The sequence below is a fragment of the Aquarana catesbeiana genome, linkage group LG02, assembly GCF_042186555.1.
Source record: "Aquarana catesbeiana isolate 2022-GZ linkage group LG02, ASM4218655v1, whole genome shotgun sequence".
Taxonomy (NCBI): Eukaryota; Metazoa; Chordata; class Amphibia; order Anura; family Ranidae; genus Aquarana; species Aquarana catesbeiana.
This window is the reverse complement of record NC_133325.1, coordinates 758,791,610-758,812,565: the sequence shown is the minus strand read 5'-3', so window position 1 is coordinate 758,812,565 and position 20,956 is coordinate 758,791,610. Positions and strand designations below refer to the sequence as shown.

The 20,956-nt window shown below is 42.9% G+C and overlaps 1 protein-coding gene across 3 annotated transcripts in view; it reads left to right on the top strand.

The window, feature by feature from the left end:
- Positions 1-20,956, top strand: part of HLCS (holocarboxylase synthetase) — a 268,532-nt gene that overhangs the window by 39,002 nt on the left and 208,574 nt on the right. For all 3 annotated transcript variants that reach the window (XM_073617197.1, XM_073617196.1, XM_073617199.1), the window contains 2 exons: positions 2,663-3,588; positions 8,540-8,722. In XM_073617197.1, coding sequence (XP_073473298.1) covers positions 2,663-3,588; positions 8,540-8,722 — 1,109 coding nt within the window. The remainder of the gene's footprint in view (positions 1-2,662; positions 3,589-8,539; positions 8,723-20,956) is intronic.

Sequence of the window (20,956 nt, the reverse complement as noted above, 5' to 3'; positions counted from 1 at the left end):
GGTGGTATTTAACCCTTTCTCGGCCGCTAGCGGGGGGTAAAACCGCCCCGCTAGCGGCCGCATACCGACGGTAAAACGCCGCTAATAAAAGCGGCGTTTTTCTGCCGACGCCGCCCCCCGCCCCAGTGTGCAAGGGCTCTAACAGCTTCAACTCTTCTGGGAAGGCTGTCCACAAGGTTTAGGAGTGTGTCTATGGGGATGTTTTGACCATTCTTCCAGAAGCACATTTGTGACGTCAGGAACTAATGTTGGACAAGAAGGCCTGGCTCGCAGTCTCCGCTCTATTTCATCCCCAAAGGTGTTCTATTGGGTTGAGGTCAGGACAGTCAAGTTCCTCCATCCCAAACTCGCTCATCCATGTCTTTATGGACCTTGCTTTGTGTACTGGTGCGCAGTCATGTTGGAACAGGAAGGGGCCATCCCCAAACTGTTCCCACAAAGTTGGGAGCATGAAATTGTCCAAAATGTCTTGGTATGCTGACGCCTTAAGAGTTCCCTTCACTGGAACTAAGGGGCCAAGTCCAACCCCTGAAAAACAACCCCACACCATAATCCCCCCTCCACCAAATGATTTGGACCAGTGCACAAAGCAAAGTTTACAAAGACACTGGATGAGCGCCTTTGGGGTGGAGGAACTTGACTGGCCTGCACAGAGTCCTGACCTGAACCCGATAGAAACCTTTGGGATGAATTAGAGCAAAGACTGTGAGCCAGGCCTTATCATCCGACATCAGTGCGTGACCTCACAAATGCACTTCTGGAAGAATGGTCAAACATTCCCATAGACACACTCCCAAACCTTGTGGACAGCCTTCCCAGAAGAGTTGAAGTTGTTATAGTTGCAAAGGGTGGGCCAACTCAATATTGAACCCTACGGACTAAGACTGGGATGCCATTAAAGTTCATGTGCCTGAAAAGGCAGGCGTCCCAATACTTTTGATAATATAGTGTATGTGCAATACCTGTGGAGTCTCTGTATAACTACCGCGATCACCGGTACTACAGTAATCTCCACTATCTTCCGGGTCCTGTGCTCCACTATCTTCTGTGTCCCAGAAGAGTTGAATCTGTTATAGTTGCAAAGGGTGGGCCAACTCAATATTGAACCCTACGGACTAAGACTGGGATGCCATTAAAGTTCATGTGCGTGTAAAGGCAGACGTCCCAATACTTTTGACAATATAGTGTATGTGCAATACCTGTGGTATCACCGGTACTACAGTAATCTCCACTATCTCCCGGGTCCTGTGCTGAGTGGCTGCTTTGTGAAGACTGGCTCAACAGGGTCGCCACCCAAGGAACACTTTATATTCCTTGAGGAAATGCAAAGTGTTCTCTGATTGGATGAGGTTGGGTGGTAATGTCACCCTTTTCCCCTCGTCCAGTGAGAGAACACTTTGCATTGATTGAGAAAAATGCAAAGTGTTCTCTAAATGAAGCATGGTAGCTGCTTGGCACAGGACCCGGAGGCTAGTGGAGATGACTGTAGTAGCGATGCCAACTACAGTGATTTCCATCTTCAATGGGGGTCCCACAGGTATGGCACATACATACTTATATTGGTAAGCTGTTAACTATGTAAAATGTGCCATATTTAAATTTCAGCTTTAAAACTTCATGAGTTGCTCTCATATGATGTTCACCACTTGGGGCTTGTCGGGTCCTGCTGGCCGTGTTCAGGGTGGTTTCAGTGCAGTTCCATTACTACTGTGTATGGAGATATGCCTCACCGCATACAGATCTATCAAACAAATCATTTTTGGTGTACTTGCTGAAAAGTTTTCACCTGGAGATCCTGCCAGTAATCGCACTTCCTGATGCAGGCTGACAACGCTAATCTTCTGCTTTGCAATTAGCAGCGGTATTGTCAGCCTCCTGTGTGCACTTCTTCAGTTGGGTGATAGGCTGCCTATCGGGTCCACACATGCCTCCTGCAGACCTGATGGGACAGCTCAATGGCCAACTAAAGCAGCTCACTCGGCAAGCTGACAATGCCACTGCTTGCCTTTTTTTCAGCCTTTCAGGGAAAGCCTTCCAATGGGGACTTTGTTGCAAGGTCAACTAAGAGAGGTTTCTTTTTTCTTCACTTAAAGAGTAACTTCACTCAAAAGGGGACGTTCTGATTGTTTGCCTTCTCCCCCTTCTTCTTAATATATTCTCATTTTCGCCTAGGTGATTAGAGCGGAAGTTCACCCCCCCCCCCTCCCCCCTTGCCTGCAGCCTTCTGGGACACATCGCAGGTCCCAGAAGACTGCAGGACCCTTCACAAAGCGCAACGTGGCTCGCGCATAGAAAGCCAGCTTTGAGGCTGCAAGGCGTAGCAGCCGGCTTCCCTGGTGCTAGGGACCTGAAGCCCAATGAAGAATTTGCTCAAGTGAGGACGGCGCTGGATCCTTTAACAGGTACTATTAAAAGTTAGGAGCTACAGTGTTTTGTTGACGCTTACGTTAAGATTTTTTGGGGTGGACTGAAGCTCCTCTTTAATTTTAAGTCTAAAGGACAGGAACTAAAATGTATTCTACCAAGTGAGGCATAGAAGGCAAAAGAAAAGCATGATAGTTTTTAACCCTCCCCAACACTATACAACATCTGTTTGACTGCATTTCCATATTTTGTATTTAAGTGCATTGTCTTTTTAATATGTGGTATTGTCGTCCCTTAGCTGTGCACTTAAAAGAGACCGCTGCGACTGAAGGAGAAGACCCACACAACCCTCATTTATATTTGGCTCAGAGGAACGCTGCCCTTGAGCTAAATCTTATTTCTGATAGGACTTTTGGAAAGGACATGGGTGTGGCTGAAAGCACCGAGATGCAGAACCCTGACAACAGCAATGAAGACACCAATTCAAATAGGAGAACAGGCCTAGGACAGGGAGAGGAAGCTAGTGGTGAACATCGTCATCTTCACCTGTCCAGCTGCCATGAGTGCCTTGAACTGGAGAACTGCACCATAGAGTCGGTCAAATTTGCTTCAGCAGACAACATTCCGGACCTTCCTGATGATTACATCAGCTTGGAGGATCATTTTGATGTGGGTCATTCCAATGAGACCTCAAATCTTAATGTCAGCGGGAAGCCACCTAATGTTCTCGTCTATAGTAGTCCTTCATTTCCAGAACAGTTTAACCAAGTCAAATCAGTGCTCTTCCAATGCTTTGATAACTGTCGATACGTTGTGTACCCTCTCCCTGAGGAACAGGCTCTCACAGCCCCATGGATGGACAATTGCTTACTGTTGGTTCTAGTGGGTGAGGAACCCATGCCTTCCAATCTTCATAGACTCTTTACTTCCTATCTGGAGAAAGGTGGGAAGATCCTTGGGTTAGCCTCCTCTTATACGTTTGGCAATGTAGCTCTAAAAAGAAAATCTGAACTTCTGGGCTCAGTTCAAGACCTGGTTTTTGATGGACCCAATGGCAATCAGATTAGTCTCAATGTCATGGTCAGTGGGTTTGCGTATGAGGAGGGCTTGGTAGAGTCATGTGATAAGGTGGATAAATGGGGACGGTTAAACAATGACAGCCAGGATCTGATGATGGTGCGTCAAGCATATGGTGACAACGGTGGAGAAGCTGTCCTATGCCAGGTATAATTTCCCCTTCAGCTTTGCCAGTTTGTACCTTAAAGTGATATTAAAGCTGTGAATTGTTTTACTTTTAAAAATGTTATACTTACCTGCTCTGTGCAGTGGTTTTGCACACAGCAACCTTGATCCTCCTCTTCTCTGATCCCCCTACCGGCGCTCCTGGACCCTCCATCCTGCCAACTGCCCCCCCCCAGCAAGCAGCTTCTTATGGGGTACCCAGGCAGGCTCGCTCCTGAACCACTACGCTGCATGTCCATTCACACACACAGCCAAGGCTCGTCCCCACCCCTCTCCTCACTGGCGCACTGGCTGTGATTGACACTGACTCCCACTGCTGTTTCAACCATTGAGGAGGGATAGTTCCCAGAGAGCCGAGGCTCAAGTGCAGAGCGCTGGAGGAAGATTGGGCTCAGGTAAGTATTTGGGTGGGCTGCTGCACAAAGAAGGTTTTTTACCTTCATGCATAGAATGCATGAAGGTAAAAAAACCTTAAACCTTCAGAACCAGTTTAGGCATATTAAATGCTTACAGTGCCTTTAAAAAGTATTCACACCACTTGAAATTTTCCACCTTTTTGTCGTGTTACAACCAAAAACGTAAATGTATTTTATTGGGATTTTATGTGATAGACTAACACAAAGTGGCACATAAAAAGTGGAAGGAAAATGATAAATGGTTTTCAAATTTCTTACAAATAAATATGTGAAAAGTGTGGGGTGCATTTGTATTCAGCCCCGCTGAGTCAATACTTTGTAGAACCTCCTTTCACTGCAATTACAGCTGCAAGTCTTTTTGGGGATGTCTCTACCAGCTTTGCACATCTAGAGTGATTTTTTTGCCCATTCTTCTTTGTAAAATAGCTCAAGCTCTGTCAGATTGGATGGAGAGCGTCTGTGAACAGCAATTTTCCAGTCTTGCCACAGATTCTCAATGGGATTTAGGTCTGGACTTTGACTGGGCCATTCTAACACATGAATATGCTTTGATCTAAACGATTCCATTGTAGCTCTGGCTGTCTGTTTAGGGTCGTTGTCCTGCTGGAAGGTGAACCTCCGCCCTAGTCTCAAATCTTTTGCAGACTCTAACAGGTTTTCTTGTAATATTACCCTGTTTTTGGCTCCTTCCATCTTCCCATCAACTCTGACCAGCTTCCTGTCCCTGCTGAAGAAAAGCATCCCCACAACATGATGCTGCCACCACCATGTTTCACGGTGAGGATGGTGTGGTCAGGGTGATGTGCAGTGTTCGTTTTCCGCCACACACAGCGCTTTGCTTTTAGGCCAAAAAGTTCAATTTGTGTATCATCTGACCAGAGCACCTTCTTCCACATGTTTGCTGTGTCCCCCACATGGCTTCTCGCAAACTGCAAATGGGACTTCTTATAGCTTTCTTTCAACAATGGCTTTCTTCTTGCCACTCTTCCATAAAGCCCAGATTTGTGGAGTGCACAACTAATAGTTGTCCTGTGGACAGATTCTCCCACCTGAGCTGTGGATCTCTGCAGCTCCTCCAGAGTTACCATGGGCCTCTTGGCTGCTTCTCTGATTAATACTCTCCTTGCCCGGCCTGTCAGTTTAGGTGGACGGCCATGTCTTGGTAGGTTTGCAGTTGTGCCATACTCTTTCCATTTTCAGATGATGGATTGAACAGTGCTCTGTGAGATGTTCAAAGCTTGGGATATTTTTTTTATAACCTAACCCTGCTTTAAACTTCTCCGCAACTTTATCCCTGAGCTGTCTGGTGTGTCTTGGTCTTCGTGATGCTGTTTGTTCACTAAGGTTCTCTAACAAACCTCTGAGGGCTTCACAGAACAGCGGTATTTATACTGAGATTAAATTACACACAGGTGGACTTCATTTACTAATTAGGTGACTTCTGAAGGCAATTGGTTCCACTAGATTTTAGTTAGGGGTTTCAGAGTAAAGGGGGCTGAATACAAATGCACGCCACACTTTTCAGATATTTATTTGTAAAAAGTGTGGAAAACCATTTATCATTTTCCTTCCACTTCACAATTATGTGCCACTGGTATCACATAAAATTCCAATAAAATACATTTACGTTTTTTGGTTGTAACATGACAAAATGTGGAAAATTTCAAAGAGTATGAATCCTTTTTCAAGGCACTGTAAATTAAAGGAAAAGTAAAAATGCTGGGTTTAATACTGCTTTATGGAAACTGGCCAAACTCAAGTTAGGTGTACCAGCAGGCCATAGATGAGTCAAAAATAGAACAAAAACTCTTGTCGACCATCAGGTTATTTTGGTTTTCGCATCATTACTGTGAAAGGAGATTTTTGTGCCGCAATCGAAAATGCCTAATCCAACATGCTGGATCTTTTTTTTCAGAAAAACAAAACAAATGACACAATCGTATGCGCCATTTTTGTTTTTTGATCGACAGAACATTCGGTTTTCGACTCCTCTATGGCTGGCCTAACTGGCACAGGGGTTAGTCCACCAAAAAGCAATCTTTTAGATATTGATGAAGCCTGTTGGGCTGTGCCAACCTCTGGGTTTTTTTATGACTTGGATACTTCAACTGTGGAACCTCTCTGTCCTAATTCCAAAACGTTGCTCCTGTTTACCTGGAAGTTTTGAATGCTTTTGCCCACCTGGAACATCTTGTTGCATTCAAATAAAATTTTCAGCAGGGAGAATAGGAACCCCTCATGATGGCCACATTAGGTGTGTAGACCCAAGGCAATTAACCACTTAAAGACCGGCCTCTTTTTTAGATGTGTAGTTTACAAGTTAAAAACTTTTTTTTTTGCTAGAAAATTACTTAGAACCCCCAAACATTATACATTTTTTTTCTAACACCCTAGAGAATAAAATGGCGGTCGTTGCAATATTTTCTGTCACACCGTATTTGTGCAGCTGTCTTACAAGCGCACTTTTTTTGGAAAAAATACACTTTTTTGAATAAAAAAAATAAGACAACAGTAAAGTTAGCCCAATTTTTTTTTATTTTGTGAAAGATAATGTTACGCTGAGTAAATTGATACCCAACATGTCACGCTTCAAAATTGCGCCCGCTCGTGGAATGGCGATAAACTTTTACCCTTAAAAATCTCCATAGGCGATGTTTAAATTCTACAGGTTGCATGTTTTGAGTTACAGAGGAGGTCTAGGGCTAGAATTATTGTTCTCGCTCTACCAATCGCGGCGTTACCTCACATGTGTGGCTTGAACACTGTTTTCATATGCGGGCGCTACTCACGTATGTGTTCGCTTCTGCACGTGAGCTCGGCGGGACGGGGTGCGTTTAAAATTTTTTTTTTTTCTTATTTATTTTACCTTTTATTTTTTATTTTTACATAGTTTTTAAAATTGTGTCACTTTTATTCCAACTAGAAGGAATGTAAATATCCTTTGTAATAGGAAAAAAACATGACCGGACCTTTTAAATATGAGATCTGGGGTCAAAAATTTGCACTAAAATGCAATAATAAAAAAAAAAAAATTGTCATTTAAAAAAAATTATTTAAAAAAAATTGCCCTTTTAAGAGCTATGGGTGGAAGTGACGTTTTTATGTCGGTTCCGCCCTGCAATGTCATGGAGACGGGTGGAGGCCATTTTCCCCTCACTTGTCTCCATACCCAGCCACAGAGAGGACTGGATTCCCTCGGCTCCGGTAAGCGGCAGAGGGCACCTGAGAGCAGGGGGGAGGGGGGCCCTCTACCGCCGCCGATAAAAGTGATCTTGCAGCGAATTCGCTGCAGAGACCACTTTTATCTTGTAGGGGACCGCCGGCCGAACATGAGGATACCGGGGTTATGGCAGCTAGCTGCTGCCATAACGATATCCGTCCTCAAAGTAAAGACGTATATCGGCGTTCGGCGGTCGGGAAGTGGTTAAAGTATAACTAAAGGTAAAACTTTTTTTTTCTTAGTTTTGGATAGAGTGGAGAGCGATTAGACTACCTGTCAGGTCCTATAGCTGTCTGTACCCCCCCATTAGGGATATTCACCCTCTCTATTTGTCCTGTTTACCATTATCATTGAAAGTAAAAGAAAATCCCACATTTTGGGTTGTCCCCAGAAAAGTAATAGAGGGGAAATCTTCCAATGGGGACACTAGTTCTGGTGACCTGGGTGTCCCCAAGAAATTCCCTTACAATTAAAATTAATTAAATTTAATTAAAGTAATTAAATTACATTTTTGCTTTGTGGTGCCAAGATGCAATTTTAGTTCCGTTTTAAGTTTTTTGTTTTTTTCCCCTGAAAATATGCATTTGATGACTAGCTGCACAAATATCTTGTGACATAAAAATAATGCAACTGCCACCATTTTATTCTACGGGGCCTCTGTTTTCAGAAAATATATCATGTTTGGGGAAGATATGAGTGATTTTCAAGCTTTTTCAACCTGGGCTAAGGGCAACTGGATTGTTGGAATTAAAAGCTACATAATTCATCTGCCCTTACGATGGCCACAGCTAGAAATACTAGGGGGTGTTTTTCAAAGTGATTTCTCAATAAATGTAAGCATGCAGATATGGATAGATAGGTGAGCTTGCTTTGACTATTAAAAATTGTATTAAATTGCGTTTTTGCTTTGTGGTGCTCCGAGGCAGTTTAGTTACCCTTTAAGACTATTTTTTCCCTGAAAATATGATCATTTTTAAATCATTTGATGAATAATTTGATGGCCAGCTGCACAAATATCTTGTGCAATAAGAAGAATACAACTGCCGCCATTTTATTCTACAGGGCCCCTGCTTTCAGAAAATATATATAATGTTGGGGGATGAGTGATTTTCAAGCAAAAAATGCTAATTTTATTGTTTGTGTGAAAAATTGCCCTGGAATCAAAGTGGTTATTTTTTTTTTTCTATCACCGGGCTATTATTTTTTTTTTTGTAAAGGGAATTCTGCTTTAAATGTATATTGACGATGTTTAGTAAAAACAGTATGGCTAATGCTGTGCGCACTGTTTATTTTACAGGTCAGGCTGGAAGTGGCTCCCGAGTCTCTAATGGAACATGATAAGGGGACCTTTGACACCTTGAAGCTCAGTAACCCCCAGAGGCATGAAGTACTGACGCAGATCCTCATCAGTCTTGGTCTGGAGTGTGAGGTCAGCTCCTCCCCGACTCTCACACCTGTCTACCTGCTAAGTGCACAGAAGGTAAGATCAGGTTGTCATTAATGCATAGACATCGGGCCACGTTTATTAGTGTATCTGACTTGACAACTAATCAAAATTCTCAGTTCTTTTAAAATGGTCATACACTGATCAACATTTGGCCGGTTCAACAAGGACTGACCGAATTTCTATCAGTGCGTGGCTCCACAGAAGTCGATCGCTTGAACAACTTTTGCTGAAGGAACATGTTTTGTTTTTTCTCAATCAGCAGCTGCAGCCAAACAGCTGCAGCCACTGCTCGGCGTATTCTGACAGCCGCAGCCACTGATCAGCATAATCTGACAGCAGCAGCCACTGATCAGCGTAATCTGACAGCAGCAGCCACTGATCAGCGTAATCTGACAGCAGCAGCCACTGATCAGCGTAATCTGACAGCAGCAGCCACTGATCAGCATAATCTGACAGCAGCAGCCACTGATCAGCGTAATCTGACAGCAGCAGCCACTGATCAGCGTAATCTGACAGCAGCAGCCACTGATCAGCGTAATCTGACAGCAGCAGCCACTGATCAGCGTAATCTGACAGCAGCAGCCACTGATCAGCGTAATCTGACAGCAGCAGCCACTGATCAGCGTAATCTGACAGCAGCAGCCACTGATCAGCATAATCTGACAGCTGCAACCACTAATCAGCATAATCTGACAGCAGCAGCTGCAGCCAATGATCAGTGTAATCTGACAGCAGCATCCGCAGCCACTGATCAGCGTATTCTGACAGCAGCATCCGCAGCCACTGATCAGCGTATTCTGACAGCAGCAGCTGCAGCCACTGATCAGCGTATTCTGACAGCAGCAGCTGAAGCCACTGATCAGCGTATTCTGACAGCAGCAGCTGCAGCCACTGATCAGCGTATTCTGAGAGCAGCAGCTGCAGCCACTGATCAGCGTATTCTGAGAGCAGCAGCTGCAGCCACTGATCAGCGTATTCTGAGAGCCGCAGCTGCAGCCACTGATCAGCGTATTCTGAGAGCCGCAGCTGCAGCCACTGATCAGCGTATTCTGACAGCCGCAGCTGCAGCCACTGATCAGCGTATTCTGACAGCCGCAGCTGCAGCCACTGATCAGCGTATTCTGACAGCCGCAGCTGCAGCCACTGATCAGCGTATTCTGACAGCCGCAGCTGCAGCCACTGATCAGCGTATTCTGACAGCCGCAGCTGCAGCCACTGATCAGCGTATTCTGACAGCCGCAGCTGCAGCCACTGATCAGCGTATTCTGACAGCCGCAGCTGCAGCCACTGATTAGCGTATTCTGACAGCCGCAGCTGCAGCCACTGATTAGCGTATTCTGACAGCAGCAGCTGCAGCCACTGATTAGCGTATTCTGACAACAGCAGGTACAACTGTCAGAATACAATGTCCTGGCAGGCAGGATTCCTCCAAACACCTGGTTTGTGTGGAAGAAGGAATCTGTTCAGCCAACTGGCAGTGTATGGCCAGCTTTATTCTCGTAATACAATAAGGATTACAGGAATAAAAGAGAGAATCTGGTTGTTAGGAACACAAACACTACTTGAGACCATTCTGGTTGAAGCTCAGTAATCAGGAAATGTATAGGTTTTGAAGAAGTTGCCTAACCAATCAATGACCTGCACTGGGATTTTACACTTGGGGAAAGCAAGTCAGCATCTAATTGGGTGCTATGAGGCAGTACAGACAGTTCTTTTTTCAGATAGCTGAGTCTAGCATTGTTCATACAAGGTTAGGGCCAAACCATGTTGGGGAATTTAATCTCCTCTTGCTGACCAGGTTAAGTAACTGTGACCAGTTTCCAGTTTACAGATAATAGTGTGGTGTAGATAAGGTTGGCCAAAGACTAAAATTCTCCATGTAGTTTAGACCTAAGGTGACCACACACCTTCTTAGGGGTCTATTTAAAAAAATAAAATGTGATGCGATGTGCCAGCATTCACACATATGTGATCTAATAATCTCCATAATGTTTGTAATGTCTGTTTTGTAAAGCAGTGTGCAAACTGTTGCCACTATATAAATCGTGTATATTATTATTATTATTATTATTATTATGTGTCAAATGTAATTTTGAATGTCATGGTTATGGTCATGCTGTTGTCAGAATACGCTGATCAGTGGCTGCAGCTGCTGCTGTCAGAATACGCTGATCAGTTCAACCACGACATACAGAATGACAACCATGAATGTATATTTTATGAACATCAGCTCCATCTAGTGGCCATAATATTGCATTTTCCTGATTGCCGTATTACTTTCCATCATTCATAAAATACAATGGTGGAGATTTTCAAAGACTGGGGAGGGCAAAATCTGGTGCAGCTCTGCATAGAGACCAATAAGCTTCCAGGTTTTATTGTCAAATCTTAATTGAACAAGCTGAAGTTAGAAGCTGATTGGCTACCATGCACAGCTGCACCAGATTCTCTGTGTTCCAGGTTTAGTAAATCTTCCCCTATATCTCCTATCTTGAAGGATGGCATTAGATCTCTGTTTGCACATGTGTGAGTTCTGGCGCTGCATCTTTGGGGGGACCTGGTCACAAGAAGCTGTCAATGTTGCCTCCTTATCGCCTCTGAAAAGCGTTCTACCATGCATCACTTTTCAGAGGGGCATCAAAATCTGCAGAATGTGTAAACAGCCCAAAGCAGAAATGAAAAAATTGCTTTGGTCCATAGAGGGTGTACAGGTGTGAGTGCTTAAATTTTATTTTATTTTTATTTTTTTTTGGTGTGTAAATCCAGCCAAAACTGGATTAAAGCATCCCCCCCCCCCATTTACTGACCGTGAGAGTGACAACTGTTTCATCAGACAGAAATTGAGAGAAAATCTCCAAAAGCTCAGAATGGCAGTAAAAACGGGTTCTAGCCCTTCCCTATGCCATCCACTTTATGAAGAAAGTTACACTCTGATAAACTTTTATGCATTTTTGTGCGTGTTAAAAAAATAAATGCTTAGAGACACATTTATAGTACATACAAAAATTACAAAAAAAAACACCCATGAAAACCATTTTTTTTTTTTTTTTTTTTTTATGGTGTATGATTCAGGCTTTTGATTTATAGCTACCAATGAAGGAGAATACAGCATAAATTCTGACAATACATAGGTGCTGCATTTCAGAATTGCAGTTCTTTAAAGAATCCACAAGGTGGTGCTGATAGACATAAAATGACTTGGTGCACATTCCGGGCTTATGTATATCATCCACAGTAGCATCTCTGCTTATGGAATATTGATTGATAGCATAAAGAGTAACTCCACTTTTGTGGGGCAAAAAAAAAAAGCAAATAATGAAACAGTAATATAGCATATACAGTGCCTCGCAAAAGTATTCACCCCCCTTGGCATTTTCCGTGTTTTGTTGCCTCACAACCTGGAATTAACATGGATTGTTTGAGGATTTGCATCATTTAATTTTTACAGAACATGCCCACAACTTTGAAGAATTTTTTTTTTTTATTGTGAAGCAAACAACAAATAGGACAAAATACCGGAAAAAGTCAATGTGTATAACTATTCACCCCCCCTAAAGTCAATACTTTGTAGAGCCACCTTTTGCGGCTATCACAGCTCCAAGTCGCTTTGGATAAGTCTCTATGAGCTTGCCACATCTTACCACTGGGATTTTTGCACATTCCTCCTTGCAAAACTGCTCCAGCTCCTTCAAGTTGGATGGTTTGCGCTTGTGAACAGCAATCTTTAAGTCTGACCACAGACTTTCTATTGGATTTAGGTCTGGGCTTTGACTAGGCCATTCCAACACATTTACACGTTTCCCCTTAAACCACTCAAGTGTTGCTTTAGCAGTGTGTTTGGGGTCATTGTCCTTCTGGAAGGTGAACCTCCATCCTAGCCTCAAATCACACACAGAGTGGTACAGGTTTTGCTCAAGAAGATCCCTGTATTTAGCACCATCCATCTTTCCCTCAACTCTGACCAGTTTCCCAGTCCAACTGCTGAAAAACATCCCCACAGCATGATGCTGCCACCACCATGTTTCACAGTGGGGATGGTGTTCTTTGGGTGATGTGATGTGTTGGGTTTGCACCAGACATAGCGTTTTCTTTGATGGCCAAAAAGTTCAATTTCAGTCTCATCAGACCAGAGCACCTTCCTCCATACATTTTGGGAGTCTCCCACATGACTTTTCGCAAACTCAAAACCTGACATTTTGTTTTTTGTTGAAAGTAATGTCTTTCTTCTGGCCACTCTGCCATAAAGCCCAACTCTATGGAGCGTACGGCTTATTGTCGTCCTATGTACAGATATTCCAGTCTCTGCTGTGGAACTCTGCAGCTCCTCCAGGGTTACCTTAGGTCTCTGTGCTGCCTCTCTGATTAATACCCTCCTTGCCCGGTCCGTGAGTTTTGGTGTGCGGCCGTCTCTTGGCAGGTTTGCTGTTGTGCCATGTTCTTACCGTTTGGTTATGATAGATTTGATGGTGCTCCTAGGGATCATCAAAGATTTGGATATTTTTTTATAACCTAACCCTGACTTGTACTTCTCAACAACATTGTCCCTTACTTGTTTGGAGAGTTGCTTGGTCTTCATGGCAGTGTTTGGTTAGTGGTGCCTCTTGCTTAGGTGTTGCCGCCTCTGGGGCCTTTCAGAAAGGTGTGTATATGTAATGACAGATCATGTGACACTTAGATTGCACACAGGTGGACATCATTTCACTAATTATGTGACTTCTGTAGGTAATTGGTTGCATCAGAGCTTTTTATGGGCTTCATAACAAAGGGGGTGAATACATACGCACATGCCAATTATCAGTTTTTTATTTCTGAAATATGGGTTTTATGTATATATTTTTCTAATTTTACTTCACCAACTTATCTGGTCCATCACATATAAGTCAGATTAAAAAAAACATTGAACTAAAGGCTGTAATGTAAAGACATGCTGGTAAGGTAAATCGGATCCTGTCTAAATTGTCCCTAGTATGTATGAATGTGAGTTAGGGACCTTAGATTGTAAGCTCCTTGAGAGTAGGGACTGATGTGAATGTACAATGTATATGTAAAGTGCTGCGTAAATTGACGGCACTATATAAGTAACTGAAATAAATAATGTAACAAAATAGGTAAAAAGCCAAGGGGGTGAATACTTTTGCACTATACCATTGCTACATAAGTCATATTGTAATTGAATTTTATTAAAAATTAACTTTCTTATTACTTTTCTGTAACATTCAATGCAATATGGCACCTGGAAGAGTTCTGTACGAACCAGCCCCGGAAATGTAATTTCCTGCTTGTGTGATTGGCTCACTAATTTTCCCAAAGGTTTGCACTAAGATACTTAGCAAATTTTAGGCATCCTCTCCAAAAATTTTTGTTTTTTGAGGTACTGCCAAAGGGTTAATCTTCCCTAAAGGGATGGAGACCCTGCAGCTTTTTTTCATTAGAACACAGAAAATGCATGAGCTGATTAAAGAGGAACTGCAGTCTGCTCACATAATTTGTAATAAAAACATCTTTGCCATTCTGAAGCTTCCCTCCAACCACTTTGCATATTATTTTATATATATTGTGATGCAATAATATGCAAAATATGCAATATTGCCAAATATGCTGCAGTAATCTCCCTCCACTGAGTCTGGCTGCATCCATTTTAACTGTGGGCAGCTGAAGCTGCTGCCTGTTCACTTCCTGGATTTACACAGACACACAGAGGCACACCTCCAGCTCTGCAGCTCTCATGTGCCCTCTTATGACTCAGCCTCCCTCCCTTCCTGGCAAACTCTCACGAGAGCGACAGCTGTGTATGATGTCATAGCCTAGGCTTTTTACCAGACAAGAAACAGGAAGTGGGCTGTATAAGGGATTTTCCCGGCAGAAAAAAAAATGTTTTACTGTCCAAAGTTAAAACAACAAGGGCATAAGATTTAATAGATGGAAAGATGAAAAAAATGACTGAAGGTCCTCTTTAGTAATGAAAAAGTTGCTTCCATTCAGACTCTCTTTGTACATTGACATACTGTATGTAGTATATTGTAAGTGTAATCAACGATAAAGAGCTATTTCTTCAGACCAGAAACGGGTAGGAATCTGCCACAACATTTGCTAAAATCCTTGCAATGTACACCGATCACCCAGAGCTACTCCTTAATAAAAGCTCTAGTTGAAAACTGGCATCAAACGTAGATAATATCAGATTGTGTGCACTACTTCCTGATTGTAACCTGCAGCATCATTTTCAGTTAAAGGAGATGTACAGCCAAAGCTCGTTTAGCTGTACTTCTCCTGTGGATCATAGGAGTGCAGTTCGTTTTGCACTCCTGTGACCCGTTTTCAGCAAACAGCGGGCTGAAGTCTGCTTTAGGCTGATGTCACAGAGCCGGTCCAGGCTCACAACAATGGTGTCTGGATCCGCCCACATGCCTGGACCGGCACCTGGCTCAGCCTCTCAGCGAGCCGATGAGAGGCCGAGCCGCCCGATCCACAGCCCAGTGCTCCAGTCAGCGAGCGGGGGGGAAGGGGTGGGCAGAGCAGATAGCAGTGACTGATAGTCACCAGCTCTCTGCTCAGGGAGCCCTGAGAACCGAGCGATCAGTGGTGTTTGATCGCTCGGTTCTCAGTCTTAGAGCCAGCGGTGGATAGATGCAGCATCGGACTCATGCTGCATACACCTAGGTAAATATGAACTGTGCAAAAAAAAATAACAAAATCATACTTCTCTTTTAACGTTCAGAAAACAGAAGCACAATCCCAATAAAATATACAGAGTAGTTTATTAAAATGCAAAACAAAACACACTTTCATCAGAGGCTTCCAGGGATAAGCAGGATTCAAGGTGTATCACAGCGCCGACTACACAGGATCCTATGACCGGCACAGGGCAATCCATATGACAATGGATGAAAAGCGGCAATGACTGCAGCTGGACCCGCCACCTTGTCATGAGGTTTTCATCTGTTTTCACATGGATTCCCTTGTGATAGCAAAAAATGTAAATAAAAAAACAAAACAATGTTTAAAATATTATTGTAATAAAATAAAAATAACCAGTGAAATAAAACAAAATTACAAGGATCCCCATTGGCCCACACATGCATGCAAATGTAAACAAGCACAGGGTATGCACGAGTATGAAAACAGCAATTGCAGCACAAGTATCGCCACAAACATTATGGAGAGCAATTATTTTAGCACCATCATTTCCGATGAACTCTAAACTGATAACCTATAAAGGCTTTTAATAGTCACCTATGAACAATTTTGGGTACTGTGGTTTTTCACCATTTTTTATGGGCACATGCTGTATGAAGAAAGTGATACTAAAGTCTCGTTCTTTTTTTTTGTTTAACCATTTGCTTACCGGGCACTTTCCCCTCTTCCTGCCCAGACCAATTTTCAGCTTTTAGCACTGTCACTCTTTGAATGACAATTGCGCGGTCATACAACATTGTAACCAAATGACATTTTTATAATTTTTTCTCCCATAGAGTTTTCTTTTGGTGGTATTTGATCCCCTCTGGGTTTTTAATTTTTTGTTAAAAAAATTAAAAAGGACCGATTATTTATTTATTTTTTAAATACAAAACCGTTTTATGTTTTGTTAATAAATTTTGCAAACAGGTAACTTTTCTCCTTCATTGATGTACGCTGATGAGGCTATACTGATGGGCACCGATAGGCTTCATTGATGGGCAATGATAAGGCGGCACTGATGAGGTGGCACTGATGGGTGGCACTGATGGGCGGCACTGAAGGGCATTGATAGGTGGCACTGATAGCTGGCGCTGATGGGTGGCAGTGATGGGCACTGATCGGCACTGGTAGTTGACACTCATAGGCAGCACTGCTAGGTGGCACTGAGGCACTGATTGGCATCACTGGGCATTGATAGCTGGCACTGATTTCTGGCACATATGTACTTGTGGGCACTGATTCGTGGCACTGGCAGGCGGTACTGGTGGGCACATATGAGGCGGCTTCACCTCTTCCTCTTTGGGACCGATGTCCCTTCAACAGAAGCCAGTGAACGGCTTTTTTTTCTCCTCATGCTGTCAGCGTGAGAAGAAAAAAAAAAAACGATTACCGATATTCTGTTTACATCACGTGATCATGTGGTAAGGGGTCGGGATCGACCTCTTACTCCTATCTGTGATCACCCGAGTCTCATTGACTCAGGTGATCACAGCGCGCGCCCTTGAGGGGGGCACGGTGAGCGTGCAAAGGGGAGGACGTCTATTGACGGCCTCCCGGCAAAGCAGATCCATGCTGTAGCCGTCGTTCGGCTATAGTGTGGATCTGAAGGGGTTAAAAATAACATATTTGTTACTTACCTGCTCTGTGAAGTGGTTTTGCACAGAGCAGCCCAGATCCTCCTCTTCTTGGGTTGCTGCCTGGCGCTCCTGGCCCCTCCCTCCTGTCGAGTGCCCCCTCAGCAAGCAGCTTGCTATAGGGGCACCCGAGCCGCTGCTCTGTATATACATTCAGACACAGAGCCACTGCTTGGCCCTGCCCCCTCTCTCTCCTCATTGGCTCACTGACTTTAATTGACAGCAGCTGGTGCCAATGGCGCCCTCTGCTGTGTCTCAGTCGAACAGGAGGGAGAGACAGCTGAGTCTCTCGTGCAACATAGCTGGATCGAGATGGGGGCTCAGGTAAGTATTAGGTGGGCTGGGGGGGAGCTGCACACAGAAGGTTTTTCACTTAATGCATAAAGATAAAAAACCTTCTGCCTTTACAGCCAGTGTTAAAGTTAAAGTTACGACCTGTACAAAAGTGTTATAAACTTTTGCAGAAGGCAGTAAATCTAAGAAAAGCTTTTAATTTTCCAACTAAGTCTCCAATTTTTTACCTTTTCTAGGTTGTCATTGTCTTCAATTTGTTTTGTTTCTCTCTTTTTTTTTTTTTTTATAATGTGTCAGTAATTTGTTTTGTTTTCCTCCTTTTTTGTTTCGCACTGATAAATAACAAACAGTAGCATAAAAGCCCATGAAACCTGGAAAAGTGATACACAAGTATAAATCCCGTCAGTTCTGCATTCTTTTGTGTTCTTGCGCCCCCTGCTGGTCCCTTGCTCTCCTCTCGGTTAGTAATGCACACACAGGAAAGCCCTGATATTACGGTTTCAAAGAGGCCATTAAATCATAGATTAACATTTGTCTAGTTAAAAGTCCACGCAGGGAAATTTTATTGTGTATCAAATCATCTGAGAAAGTTTTCCTTCCACTTTGGCTATTCCCCATCTCCCTGTAACTGTACCTTTCCTGGCTACCAAAAACGTTGTAAAATCGCATAATTGTTAAGCAAGTAACGGCCTAAGGAGACTCGTAACCGCCGTCCATGAAAAGTGAACCTGTAAAACAGGATGGGCAGGACTGAACTTAATACCGCCAGTGAAAGGTTCTTAGTAAGAACAAGAATGGGCTACGTAATATTCTTTATAACTCCAGAACAGATGGCTGTATGGACATAGGAGAAGTACTGTGCGTGGGTTTGTGTTTATTTATTACAGGTACTTTTCTAGCGCCATCAATTTACGCAGCGCCTTTACATATTTTTTTATTGTACATTCACATCCAGGGCTGCTGTTAGAAATCACTGGGGCCCCATACAGCCTACAGGGCCCTCTTCTCCTGGCCGAAAGTGACTGAGGACATAGATTTATCAGTCCCTTTCTCTGTAGCCTCAGCTGCACAGATGAATTAGTAGGAAGCTCTCATTTTCACAGTTTACTATGCTTCAGTAATGAATGGACACAGGAGTGATTGGTACCGATCACTCACTGTGTTCATTTAGGAATGGAAGGGGCCAGTAAATGACATACAGTATTTACTGGCCCCTTCCCCCTGCTCTCCATCCTGAAACATCCCCCTTTGTGCCCGCAGCAGCTGCCGGAAGGAGGGGAGAGGAGGGAAGCCGGCAGCGCTGCGGGGCAAATGGGCACCAAGGGGGCCTGGACAGCAGATGGAAGGGGCGCATTCGCTAGGACCAATCCCCCTGCAGTGCAGCCGGAGGAAGAAAGAAGAGGAGAAGCTGGCAGTGCTGCAAAGGGAGGCAGAAGAGGATTGGTGTCTGCAATAAGACAGTACAGCCGGACCTCCTGCTCAGCAGGTGCCTGGGCCCCCCTTTTGAACTGACAGGGTCCAGACCGAGTACAGGAGGGCTGGCTGTAATCAGTGGCCCTATTCACATCAGTCTCTGCCCTCAGGGAGCTTACAGTCTATGGTCCCTAACTCACATTCATACATACACATACTAGGGCCAATTTAGACAGGAGCCAATTAACCTACCAAGCATGTCTTTGGAGTGTGGGAGGAAACTCCAGGCAGGTAGTGCCGTGGTTGGGATTCGAACAGACGACCCTAGTGCTGTTAGGCAGACGTGCCAACCACTTAGCCAATCTGCGACCCATAGAATATAAACATAAAGGGGGACAGACTCGACTGGTATTGGCTGGCGTAAACCATGCATGAGACTGGGACGCCCAAGAACAGTCCAAGCAAGTTTACCCAGCACTTTTATTCAGTAAGGCAGCAAACAAACACAGTTCAAGGACTTTGTACAGGGCGTTTTTCTGTGGGGCTGCATATATGTGTATTTCCCTTTTGTTCCGGCGCGCTTCCAGCACAGAGACCGGGGTCTCACTGAGACTCCTGGGCTCTGTACTAATGATCGGGACCCAGAACTCCCGATTCTGGGTCACCTGATTGTTGTGGTAGCCTCTGATTGGCTACCAAAGCGATCAGTCACTGCGAAGCCTGCCCCTGTGTTTTTCTCTCTGTGAATGGAAAGGAAAGATGCACTGTATCTTTCTCTTTCCTTGCAGAGAGGAAAAAAAAAAGTTAAATAAAATAAAAAAGTTAAAAAAATAAATACATAGAACAAAGTTTGATTGAGGTTAGTACCAGAGTTAGTGTTTGGGTCAATTAAGGGTCAAAGGTCAGGATCAGTATATTTTGGGCAAGATTTTTTTAAATTAGCATCAGTGTCAGTGTGTTTTAGGTAGGACTAAAAAAAAAAATAAAAAAAAAAAAAAAAGCAAAATGTGCACTATTGGATTCTGGGCTGTACTACACAAACAACAACTAACATACACATATGTGATCATTTATTTTGGGTTGTTCTTTGGTGGGAGGTTATGGTAGTAACCAGAAATATACAGCTAAACAAAACAATTATTATTATTTTTTTTTGTTTGCTATTTCAGGTAAATTTTCCTTTGGTAATAATAATAAAAAAAATCAGAAGCTAAGAAGCTATTCATTACCATTTACCACCAAATGAAAGGCCAATTTGTCCTGAAAAAAATTATGTATAATCCACCTGGATGCACAAAGTAGTTGTGATGTATAGTTTTACTAACACGTGTCAAAGTTGCAAAATTTAGTTTAGGCATTTATATTTGTTTTACCCTTAGGCATGAAGGGGTTAACTACAAACACTATTTTACGTGCACAGGTAGTTTTTTTCTTTTCGTTGTAAAGGTGAACTAACCCTTTAAAACTTGACATGTTGGTTATCTATTTACTCAGCATAACCTAATTTTTTTATACAGGGTTTTGGGCAAAGGAAAGGCCAAAATAGGCACCACATCCCAAATAGTTACAAACTTGGGGACACAGAAAGCGGGACGTTAAAGGTGCCAAAAAAAGAGATGATGACTTATCACAAATAGATCAAACTTAATAATGGTTTATTTAAAATAGTAAAAATTTGTCACATCTACTTGCGATTCGTAGAACAATGCAACCACTTCTGCTCTACATGTTTCGTCCAGAAGAGCTTCCTAAGAGACTTAGGAGTGCTGCATAAAGTTGATGCTGTAGATGAAAAGACAGACATTTATAAACATTTGCAAATATCGAATTATACAAATATTTCTCATTATAATTATTTTTTTTTTTCATATCATTTATACAAAATATTTTCTTTCATGAATATCAGAATATTGAATTAGAGAAGTTGGGCCTAGCGGATGCTTAAAAATCAGAACTTGAATGAACTGAGTACATAAATTCCAATAGATGGCAGGTTTATGAGATGTATTTTTTTATATTTTATCAAAGATTATATAATATATATTGTTTTGTGTGCCTTAAAACACATTTTAATGTATTTTTTACTGGTTTCACAAACCATTGTGCTAATATCGTGTAGACATGTGCACTGACAAAAAAATTTGTTTGTTTTAGTTTTCGTTTCATTTTTTTTTTTTTTCGGAAATTCGGAATTTCCAAATTTTCGAATTTCAGATTTTTCAAATTTCCGAATTCGAATTTTCGAATT